The sequence below is a fragment of the Pimephales promelas genome, chromosome 4 (genome assembly GCF_988280905.1).
Source record: "Pimephales promelas chromosome 4, fPimPro1.hap1.1, whole genome shotgun sequence".
NCBI lineage: Eukaryota > Metazoa > Chordata > Actinopteri > Cypriniformes > Leuciscidae > Pimephales > Pimephales promelas.
Window position 1 is genome coordinate 41,758,870 of NC_142772.1, and position 12,368 is coordinate 41,771,237.

Here is a 12,368-nt window from a genome sequence, read left to right on the forward strand (position 1 = left end):
TCATCACTGTCACGTTTTACCCAACTGTCCAATCACAGTGGAGGAGGGGCAGGATTAATACCACAAAGCTGCGTTTTGATATATGACATAGAACACACAGTTATAACTTGCTTGTGGTTTTTAAACTTTATTATGTCTTGTGTTTTTTAAAAACTTTATATAGACTTTAAAATGTATAAATTTTGGATTAACTTGTAAAGATTATCTTGATAGACAAAACGTGTCATAACTCTTTGTTAAACACAGATCTTATTTTTGGTGATTTTCCAAAAGTCTATGGGGAAAATGCGTAGCTTTTCGATCGAGGAAACCCATGCACCGCTAGCTTCCGAGTTGTCCTACAAAGTGACGTCATCACTTCGGAACTCCATAGACCTTATGCAGCCCCGCCCCTTTTCAGCTCTGCGCTCGTTGTCTTTTGTCTTGCGGTCTGTATTTTCACAGTGATCTTGCCTATTTATGAATGAACGGCTCGTTTTAAAATCGTCCTTGTCTACTGACATTTGTTAAGACATCTGCTTTAAACATTACAATCCTCATGATAACTTTCGGTAACTTTACGTTAAGTAAATCCACTTCAAAAGCTAATCACTCCTGGATAGCAATGCCATAGAGATATTAAAAGACAATATTCTAAAGATGACGCGCCCTTGTTTCTCTGGTGCATAATGTCTAGAGACTGAACAGGTAATAAGCATGTGGATAACATAGTCATTTTTCACAAATTCATGTATTTATGGTTCACATGGACCAAAAAGTTGAATTTCGAAACTCGTTTTCAAAAGTTTGTGTTCTCAAGCCCCCAAAAGGCATTTTTCGTGTAAATGAACGGCCAGAACAATTCAAGATTTTTTTTTTTTTAGTTTAAAAAAGGTTATGTATGTCTGTTTTCTTTTGTTTTTATGCAACCTGAAATAATCCGAAATGAGATAAAGCATATTGACCTCAGTCAGACATTTCATCTCCATCGTCATTATAACTTTCCAGAACTTTTGGAGTGGGCAGACAGTACAGTATGTTTTTCATCATCTCCTGAGTCACTTCTGTTTTTAACGTTCAGCGTCATTCTGCGGAGGCCACAGGAAAGGCCAGTACCTCGCTTTACTACACCACAGAAAGAGAGAACAGAGGGAAAAAAACGCACTCACTCCTCCCTTGCAGATGTATTCCCCCTTTCCATTACAACGGAAACCATTAGAGTTCCCATCAATCTGCCACCGTTTTGAGGTAAAGCTCTAAGAACTGGCAGCTGCAGAGACGTGCCAGCTCAACAAAACATCTGCTGGTTGTGAAGATATGGAAACTATGAAATTTGCATCTGCAGTAAGTATGTCCGCTCAAGGTGTTTTGCATATTCACTTCTTTTTACCCTTGGACATTGTCTCAAAGATCATATTCAAGGTGTTTGTTCGTTTCCCCCCACTGGATTCATCGTTTCAGGGCATGCAAATGCTCGCAGACGGGAGTCCGTTCTTTTTATTTCTTCCCTTCCCTCCTCATTTCTGTTTGCCAACCAAGCTTGAAGACAACATGTATTCTCTGGTGTCTTAATTCAATTAAGACCTATCATATTTCTTCCAGCTTTGTGACTGCATCCTCCTGCCAACTTAAACAGCGTTGTTTTTTCTAAAAGCTTTTAGATTGTTCCATCTGAGTTCAGTCCCTACAGGTTGCACTTTGAAACTCAGACATGCTCAGGCAACCTTTCATCTCTCGCTTTAACGTGCCTCTCTTCTTATTTTAAAACATTAAAAATAAACCATATCTTAAAAAGTCTTAATCAAACCCAGCGAGTCTGGTTAAGATGGGCAGCGATGTACAGGCGTTTGCACATGAAAGTTGATTTACGCGACTGATGTGGCTGGAAACGCTCTCTCTTTAAAGGAGAATCTAAATCCATCCCAGAATCCCCCCAAATCTGGGAGAGCTTTGTCCCTGCCATTACAGATAATGACTTTGACCCAGCATGGATGATTAAGTGTAATGGTCTGGGCTGAATGGGGTTGATCTGCCAAAAGCAAGTTAAAAGAGAGCGAGGAGAGAGAAAAAGGGTTTCCCCCTTCTCCATCTCAGCTATTAATCATTGTGTCTCATAACATGATATATGACTTTCTTTATATTGTAGATGGGGGAAACGATCTGTGTTAGTAGTAGGGAATATGAAATATTCAACAGTCAACAGATAAGTTAGCAAAAACCAAATTACCACACACACACACACACATTGTAGTTTACTGTTGGCTACTGGAAAATTCTTTTCTCCCTTTACTCTTAAGTTAAAAGCATTTTTGGCATAACGATTCAAATACAGTATGAAAGCAGTGTAGAACCAATTATATTTGTGATATCTAATATTGTCATTCACATATGGACAAAATAAATGATTAGATTATTAAACAGTGTTAAAGTAGAAGAAAAATAAAGTATAAAATGAATAATGTGATTGTGTTTCTCTGCTTCAAGTATTGCTAGTAACAGAATGAGAATGTTCTTAGTGATATCCATAGACATATACACTAGACCTCACCTTGGGGTTCTAAGCATGCGTCAAAACCGCCGCCATCTTGGAACAGGGGTCTTGTCATAGGTAGTAGCTAGGTAATGCTGCTATCTCTGCCTTTACTTCGAATTCATTGATGGTGGCGGACTTTTGTGCAGCGTATGATGTTCACGGATGAAATCTGAACTAGGAAGAATGTTTAAAAAAAAAAAAATCTTTCTGGAATCAATGATAAATACGTCTCACCGTTGGAACGAACCAAAAAAACAAGAAAAATCGCATTCATGATGATTTATGGTGATTTTAAATCCGTTAGACCTGTGTCTACTACATTGACACTGATGCATTAAAGTGGAGGGGCTCCCCTGTTTCAAGATGGCGGCTCTATTGACGCATTCGTTCCAATGAACTGCCGTAGCCAAGGTTGAGGTCTAGTGTATATGTCTATGAGTGATATCATGTGGAACGGACACACTGACTACTTTACCTACAATGCTTTCTCATTCTGTTCTTCCCATCTTCTCTTTATCTTTCTTACTATCTGACTGACTTCTCTTCTCCTTGCCATCTCTGCATGTCTCAGTCTGACAGGGTTTGATTACTTTGATTTTTACCCTGTAAGAATAATGGATGATTAATAGTCACCAGTTGGGTGAAACACTGTAATCTGAGATCTATCACTATTTTCTTGAAGTATGGGTAGTTGACAAATTGACATATTTTTCCAACATGTCGACACACCATGCCTCCAAAAAATGTGAAATATTTTATGCATTAAATGTATTTTTCACATAATGAAAATGAATGAAAATGATTTTTTTTTTTTTGGTTTTTAATCACTTTGAGTCAACTGATTCCACTGGTTCATTGGGCTATATGCACGCATAAGTTCCGCATTTGACGTAAGGATGCTCGTCCATTTCCGGTTGTGTAGATTAAAGCGGAGGAAAACCGGAGAAAACTGGATTATGCCAGAGTCTTCAATATTTACTGTCCTCCCGTCTTTGAAACGAAACGTACATACGTTTAGATGTAATTTTATATATAGTTATGTTTATTTAATATAATTTTAAAAAGAAGCATAAACACAACGAGTGGTGTCTGTTTTATCTGTTTTTGTGACTAACGTTTCATTAGTATAACCATGGAGTATAAAATTCAATATAAATTCTCGGTATTGCATTGGACTCTATGATCGGCGGAAGTTATCGAGCATCCTTAATCCTTCACCGGAAATAACGCCGTGCATAGAGCCCGTTTAAAGACTTTTACAATTTTTTTTTTTTTTTTTGCAGCGTTGAGCAATGTAGCCAATCACAAACATACCTGATGATTTCTTGAACGCAACGGCCAATCAGATTTATTATTCAGAATGGAACAGTTGGAAAGAAAATATATCACTTGAAGTTAGATCAAGGCCATGATCAGATTTTTGTTCCAGAACATGTTATATATCTTTAAACACAGGTGAAACCAAGCGGACTTCTGTTATCATTGGCCAAAAGAGAAAACAAAGTTCTCGCAGTGCTCAGGTGTTCGACTCCCCTCAGAGCATGTCCTTGATGTCCAGCACCAATGTGGCTGAAAACCATCAGCATGTTGGTGAGGAAAATGGGATGCCAAAGAGAAAGATGAGGAGGATGGATAGGTCTGTGGAGCTTCGTAGCTGTGATTGGAGCGACACCATCTCAGACCAGAATACTGGACTGATAAATGAGAGAATTCTTGAGGGTAAATGAAATCATCATTAGAGAATATCACTGAAGAGTCATTAATTATGCTACCACATTATATCAAAATACAACTGACGTTTAACAAGATATGTCATGAATATTTAAACAAGGATTGTTTAAAAAACTATAAAAGTTTAAATATTGAGTCATTAATTATGCGAAGGTAAATCTAGTGATCACTGGAGAATATCACGGAAGAGTCATTAGGCTTCCACATTACCACACCAATTATATCAAAATACAACTGAAGTTTGACAAGACATGTCATGAATATTTAAACAAGGATTGTTTAAAAAACTATAAAAGTTGAGGGAAAAAAATATATATATATAAATATGAAGAGTTCAGATGCAAAAGCCTCTAAGTGCCATTTGAAATTTTCTTCCAAAATTATCATTTTTTATCAAGCTTGTATATTAAGTTCAGTAATTTCACTTAAATGGCAATGAAGATTACCTATTAATTGTCATTTAAGTGAAATTACTGAACTTAAATATACAAGCTTGATAAAAATGGTCATTCTAGAACAAAATTTCAAATGGCATTTAGAGGGTTTTGCATCTGAACTCTTCATATATATATATATATATATATATATATTAATGGACAAATAGCCATAGTATGAGTATCCAATGTTTAATAAGTATTATTATTTGATTGATTGAATCATGCTTTTGTTTGATATTCCCTGCTTTAGATCAAAATTCTCTTCAGGAACCTCTATCCAGTAATCTTGAAGTCCTTCCTCCTGCAGACCAGCAGGCTCAAACCCCTTCAATCCATGAATGGTTTAAGGTATTGGCCCTAATAAGCTACAAATGAATTTAAATACATATTAATAGTTGGATAGTTTTGTCACCTTTTTGTGCATTTGTTTTTGAAAATTCTTTGTTTATTGTGATAATGGAAGAAATCAAGGTCAAATCTCTTCTCTGTGCTTTATATTTATCATTAGCCTGTTAGTGAGGAAAGTGATAGTCAGGAGAGACAAAGTAGTTTTGGAGAGCTCCTCACTCTTCACTGGAGCAGTAGCTCAGCTCAGGGTCAGAAAGTGGAGAAACAGACCATTGCAAGCATTAGCAAGAGACACGCTGGGGTAAATCCAATGACCAGTTGAGAATGTGTAAATGCTCTGTGTTTATTATTGCTCTGTACATTAGTAAGTCTACATCATTTTCAGCTAGATATGAGTATAATGGGAAACCATTCATTACAATTTGTTAAAAATCCACACGATCACATTTTATCAGAAATCCTTTGTTAAGTTAGATCAAAGTTTTTATTCCAGGACATGTCATGTATCTTTAAACACAGATGGAAGAAATTCCAAATGGTTAGGAATTCATGTAGTAACTAATTGAAACATGCTTTTGTTTGACATTCCCTGCTTTTAGATCAAAATGCTCTACAGTACAGTGCCTGTGCTCTAGAGGATCATGGTCTTCAGGAAGCTCCATCCAGTGGTCTTGAAGATCAGAAGGTTCAAACCCCTGCAGCTCCAGTCCATCAAAGCCCAGTCAGTCCAGCTCCAGGTCACAACGACGGAGTAAACGAGACAACTGAGGGTGAGTTTACAGCCATAACCTCCAACTTTAAACTCACTGCTTTCCATGCAACTAAAACGAATCATCTTTTTACAGACATTTTTAGCCGATATGAAATCGGCAGAATCCTTGTTAAGAGTGGATTTGGCTTCGTTTATGAAGGGAAACGCTTGAAGGATGTCCTTGAGGTATCGTCATTTTATTACAACTAGTGCAAAGTGCCCGTGCAGAAGTTTTTGTGTGTGTTTTTAGTAATTATTTGTTTGGTGTGTTTGAGTGTCACCAAAACGCACCAAAAATGTTGATACAATTACACAACAAAAGTTCAGTGACATTTTTATTTGTGTATGGTAGAAAGCAAATTCTGAAACTGACATTATGACATACAATAAATGTGGAAGATTGAAGTACACAGTGAACAGGGTATACAGTGAACTCTCAAAGAAACGCTACTCGCTACTACAATGATAGTCGTGAATAAAATATAATATTCAGAAGTAAAAAGTAATGTTTTGGTCAGAAGGTTTATTTTTAAACCACAACTGCTTCTTTTACCGATATATTTACCGATATCTTTTGCATTTCTAATCCAAACAACGTCAAACTTAGCACTGCACTTACTCGTGTCCGTAGCAAGACACCTGTCAAGTTTGAAATCAATCGGACTGAAGGTTGGAGAGATATGCGAATAACAGACACACAGACAGACAGATGTTCCTGCAATTTGTTTTCTTACAATATTTAGCTAACAAATTGTTTTGTCTCACTATATTAATTTCAAGTCTTTTAGTGTGTATTTTTTTTTAACTATTTACTGCATTTGTCTTGTTATAAATTTAACAAAACAAATTTTTTGGTCAATCAGGTGGCGGTGAAAATTGCCAAAAAGCCACCGAACATGGACTACATCAACCCACAAAAACGGATTTGTTTGAGGAAAATCCTTCGTCATGAATGGTTTCATGTAGTGTGCCTACAAATAATTTTGAAGATATATTCACTTTTCATTTTAAAGATTTCAAAAATGTTTTCTTCTAATTGTAATCTACGACCACAAGCATTTTTTGTTTGTTTCCGTGAAAACTACTTCTGCTACGTCGGTCTCAAAAGGATCCTGCAGTGGATGTCACAGAATTTTCAGTCTTTGGCTGCTTGATCCTTTTTCTTCAATGGATTATTTTTAAGCTATTGAAACTATTATTGTTAAATAAGTAATAATTTATAGAAATAAAATTGGTGTACCTGATCTTGACAAATGGTCTGTGTGTTATTATTGGTGGGGATTTATCACCAGTTTAGTTGCAAGTTACATTGACTTGACTTATGAAGCATCGTTGAGTCTCCATTTTCCATAAATATTGTGTGTGATGACTGTTTATATGTGAAAAAAAGCCTAAATTCAGTCTGTTTGCCATATTAAAGCGATAAATTGCTCAATTTACAATCTATGGATTAGGTTTCAATTTCTTCACAAACTTTTTGAAGAATCAAAGTGGTAGTTCTGTAGACCAACAATGGAGGGACAGAAATCTCTCAGATTTCATTAAGACTATCTTCATTTGGGTTCCGAAGATGAACGAAAGTCTTACGGGTTTGGAACGACATGAGGGTAAGTAAAAGACAGAATTGAAATTTTTGGGTGAACAAGTAAATTTAAACTGCAAGTTGCTTTAAAATGTCATAATTTGCACAACAATTTAAATATGACCCACTTTGAGAACCACTGCTTTAGAAGACATTGATTATAGATAGTGCAAGTAGCTCATTTTAATTTTTTGTCCTTTTGGTGCTTGACCTTTCTTAGTACCCATCCTCCTTCACTGTAGAAACATGAATGTTCCTTCAAATCATTTTATTTTTGTGTTTCACAAAAGAAAGAAAGCCATGTAGGTTCAGTAGGTGAGTAACCGCTGACAGCAGAATTTTAATATTTTTGGTGAACTACATTATAAGTAAACAAAGACTGACTATCTGTATGCCGCCTCACAGTTGAAAACATCCCAACGGTGACAGTTCCAGATATACTCCAGATGGCTTACTCCTGTCCTTTATGAGGGATCTGTGGCTCTGAAGTTGATATGAAATCACCAGGAACCAAACCGCACCTGCTACAAGTGTCAGGATCAGAAAAGGTATGTTGTTAAAATGCAATATAAATGCTGCATATAACACCATCAGCACCTGGTGCTCACACTGGAACACATGTCAGATCTAAGTCTTTAATTATGACTTTTATGCCCACTGCCATCCAACGGATTGGGGGTCAGTTAGATGTTTTGTTGTAATGTTTCCGAAATACAGTATCTTATGTTCACCAAGGCTGCATTCATTTGGTCAAAATACCCTAAAAACGTATTGTTGTGATTTCACAACATATTGTGAAATGTGATTTAAATATAAAATAACTGTTTTCTATGATAAAGGGGCATATTTTATTAAATATATTCATATTTTCTAATATGAAAAAATCGGAATGAATTAATTCTAGTTTTATTGCCAATGTGTGGCCAGCTTGTAAAAAGACCTTCCCTGATATCCTAAGTAAACCGCCGCACTTCAAGATGCAGTAAATGGTAAGTCAGTGGGAAGGCACAACCTGATCATCAGGTTCCTCAGGGGTGTGAGAAAGTTCAATCCTCCTTGCCCTCATATACTTTAAAATCTTACTGACTGAAACTTTTGAACTGTAAGGTTAGTTTGTTTGGTAGTGTTTTCCTCATTCTCTTTCCTCAGAGGTCATTTTTGCCTTGTTTTAAATGTAATTAGTCCAAACTCCAAAGCTAGAGATTGTTCCACCAACAAACCTCTGTGGTTTCTCAGTCACACCAATTCTGTTGGAGTAACAATCACCCTGTAATTAGTTCCAACACACAACACTGGCAAAGTTTAGGATAGTTTTTTGTGCTCTGTCAGAGCTGCGGCCTACAACAAATTGGCCCTGGCAAGCTTAGCTTTTCACGTATAACTTCAGTTTATTAACTTACACAATACTCATCCTTCGATTAATTACGTTACATGACTGACACAAGCAGCAAAGCACTGCGGCGAACTGGAATCTCATCACAGAAATCGTCAAGCTGCTGTTTCAGCAAGACTTTAGATCGGACCAGGACTTGACTGTTGGGCTTCATTTCTGAGCCGCAGGTGAAAAGGTGTTCTTCCTCTTCCAGGGTTTTAAAACGAGGAGGATCAGAGATGAAGAACATCCCAAGCAGGTGTGAATAGTTTCTGTGGGTGTTCTGTTCAGCTCAAAGGTCTTAAAGATGAGAGGTAGTAAAAAAAAAACCAAACCATTCCTCTGGGTGACATTGTGCTTTAATTAAAGAGCTCAAAGCAACACATGGAGATGGATGAGTGTGTATGTGTGTGTGGGGTGTTCTTTCCAGGTTGAATGGTTAAGAACACCACTTTCATCTTTCCTTTGAGAATGTAAAGACTTTAAAACCCCAAGGGTAAAGAATACATACCTATGTATATATTTGTTGCTGGAGGGAGAAGACACAACTTCAAATACACTGAGAAGAGAGAGATAGAATGTCTATAGTAAGTGATCATATTATGTCAAGCTATTAAGCATGTTTCCCCCAACTCTCATTCTATAGAAAAGTCATTCTTATTACGTTACGTTAATGGACAAATTATATTATTTAAATTATATATAACATCATGGTTGTATGTGCTGTCCTGCAAATTTGAATGTAAAAAAATTATTTTAAAAAATCATTTTGTTTACTAATGCAATAAAATGTGTTCGTCTATCTATCTATCTATCTATCTATCAGCAGTGGCTCACAGAAACACGAGCAAACAAGATGGTTGCTGTTGTTGGTAGGCGCATGCATGTATTTTGCTTAAAGCTACATTCTGTGATTTTACCGCCATCTAGTGGTGAAAAGATATATGACCAGTATATGACCAGTTTCTGTTCCTCTCAATAGAGGGCCGAAGTGATGACGTCACTTTGTAGGACAACTCGGAAGCTAGCGGCGCACGGGTTCCCTCGGTCGAAAAGCAATGCATTTTCCCCATAGACTTTTGGGAAAATCGCAAAAAATAAGATCTGTGTTTAACAAAGGGTTGTGGCCCTTACACGTTTTGTCTAGCAAGATAATCTTTACAAGTTAATCCAAAATTTATACATTTTGAAGCCTATATAAAGATAAAAAAAAACACAGACACAATAAATTTTAAAAAACCACAAGCAGGTTATAACTGTGTATTCTATGTCATAGATCAAAACGTGGAAATATTTAGAGGCTCTGTTCACCACAGACCTTATTTCAGGTGATTTAGCAAAAACCCATTCAAAAATCCCATAGGCTTTAGAGCGAGGGAACCGTAATGTTAAAATGCTAACTCACTTCCGCGTTTTGGCCAACAGAGTAACGTCGTAACTTCGGCACTCTATCCACAAGTTTCCGAGGGGCGCTCCTGTAAAAAATAAAGTGGGTGAAACTTCCGGTGACGCGGCGGAAGTAGCATTCCAATGGTATTTTGTGTGTTAGTTAGCGAAGAGGCTAGCTGTTTTCCGGAGAATTATTTTACTATTTAAAGACGCAAATCTTTATGAGAGATGTCGTTATGGAGCTCAGGGACAACATGTGCTGTTCGCGGTTGTATAACCGGACTAAACTAATTTAGTGGCTTGTTTTGAACATAAGCTGAAAACGAAATCAGAGTGATCCTGCCAACGACTGTAGTTTCCATCACCTCCCAAAAGACGACGAATCTTCCTGTGTACATTTGTTTAAATTCTTAATGTTCTATAAACTCTATCAGCATGTGTTTGGCTGTTCTCTACTGATGTTACAGCTAAACTCAGGATCAAAGCCTGTGTTGACAGAATACCAAATGTGCCAGTTAATGTATTCAAGCAGCACATTCATTTATAATTTTGAATAAACTCCAAAGCACAATGACTAAGTGTGTATTTTTTATTTTAATTGTTTGTCAGCTCGCACAACTGTCTGTAACCATGCCTTGATGAGTATTGATTATTAATAATGTTATTATAATACTCCCAATCAACTACTGCGGAGGGTAAAGGTACTGTTATTTCACCCTTTTGAATTTCGTTGAGGTTGTGTTCCCACATCGTTAGCTAGTTTGGATCGCTATAACTTGAATGACTGTCAACTGTTGAATGAACGAGTGTCAAGCATGTCAAATCGCGCTTTGTTTACTTCCAACCGGAAGTCGCGCCCACTTTTGACACAAGGCCTCATGGGGCGTAGGAAACTTGTGGATTCCGATGTCGTTTTAACTCCTACGGTGGCCAATCTAGTCCAAGATTAACATGGCTTCCATTTCGGCCTCGTCCATGAGTGTTAACTCAAACGTAAACGCGAAAGGTGAAGCTTGAATTAACGGGTATGTCCCTCTTCGGCTAATGTACTCTCAAGATGGAGGGGCAACATGGAGACGGTATGTATTTTCAATGGCATATTATACATTCACGAGAATACTTTATTACTTGAACAAAGTAAATATAATGAGCAAAGAACAAAGTGTTTTTAGCTAAGAATAAACTAAAAGAGTTACACAGTATAGCTTTAATAAATCAAATTAAAACAGGCACAGTGAGTGAAGTGGGAATAATCGCACTGACAGTGATAAAAAGATTCAATGTCAAATCAAGGAGAGACCGCCTTGCGGAAGATACCTTGGCTGTTGGCCCGGTTCCTCGGTTTCAATATCTACCCTAACACGAAAATCTGTATAGATCTTGGGAATGTGTAAACCATACACGCTTTAGTCTAAAGCAAGTATGTATAATGATATAATTCTGGACTTTCCAGTGAACCCTGAAACTGCTTTTAACATGCCCCAACAAGTTCGAAAGACTGCATTAGCTACTTAAATCTCAGGTCTTTTGTTGTTGGAAATTAAGACAAAACTATAAAGCATGCCAAATTTTAAGATTATTTAACTCCTCTTCAATATTCATAAAAAGGCTAAATGTATTACAGATTACTTTAATGGATTACAATTTACTTATAAAGCGACACATTTTCATAAATACTACTTTATAAAATGTTATATGTTAAGTAAATTAACTCTAAACACTCAAATAATCCATAACACATACATTTTGCATTGTTTCCAAGATTTTGCGAATGATTGCAATGTATATTCTCAGCTTTTTTGACATTAGAAAAGATGAGATCATGTAGATCTACTATTATAGGGACAGGGAGTGTGTCCATTCTCTCTTAAATGCATATAATTATTATACACTTACAAACATCAGACAAAGGCTGAAGTCACTGACACATCTAACAACCCGGAATACACCTGAGGAACTTGTTAGGACTCGACCGTCTAATTGTGATGTAGTCACATGCTCTTTTATGTGTGTGTATTGACTAGGTTGATGGAATGGTCCTAATAGTATAAGTAATTGCTGGTGCAGAAGACAAATCTAATTATGTTGGTTTGGTGTTTTTTGGGTTTTCGTAAGTTTACTGAAACAACCCTTACATATCATGTGTAGACAAATTAAGACATTTCCTAGCCAACTCTGTATTGCAGTGTGCCTAACATCCTGTGGATGATTCACTCCGTTATGGTCACTTTCATACCCAACGAATC

The 12,368-nt window shown here is 36.8% G+C and overlaps 1 protein-coding gene across 1 annotated transcript; it reads left to right on the top strand.

Moving 5' to 3' along the window:
- Positions 1-16: 16 nt before the first annotated feature.
- On the top strand, positions 17-7,019 carry LOC148981752 (uncharacterized). The gene is made up of 6 exons (XM_089130532.1): positions 17-1,323; positions 3,968-4,231; positions 4,931-5,028; positions 5,628-5,798; positions 5,874-5,965; positions 6,643-7,019. The coding sequence occupies exons 2-4, from the start codon at positions 4,054-4,056 to the stop codon at positions 5,661-5,663; spliced, it is 312 nt and encodes a 103-aa protein (XP_088986658.1). The 5' UTR covers positions 17-1,323; positions 3,968-4,053; the 3' UTR covers positions 5,664-5,798; positions 5,874-5,965; positions 6,643-7,019.
- The last annotated feature ends 5,349 nt before the right edge of the window (positions 7,020-12,368 follow it).

Excerpts from the sequence above, each read along its gene's own strand:
- LOC148981752 (XM_089130532.1), top strand. The coding sequence starts at position 4,054 with ATGTCCTTGATGTCCAGCACCAATGTGGCTGAAAACCATCAGCATGTT. Across the intron at positions 4,232-4,930 it reads AAATGAGAGAATTCTTGAGG|ATCAAAATTCTCTTCAGGAA; the intron begins GTAAATGAAATC and ends TCCCTGCTTTAG. Across the intron at positions 5,029-5,627 it reads CAATCCATGAATGGTTTAAG|ATCAAAATGCTCTACAGTAC; the intron begins GTATTGGCCCTA and ends CCCTGCTTTTAG.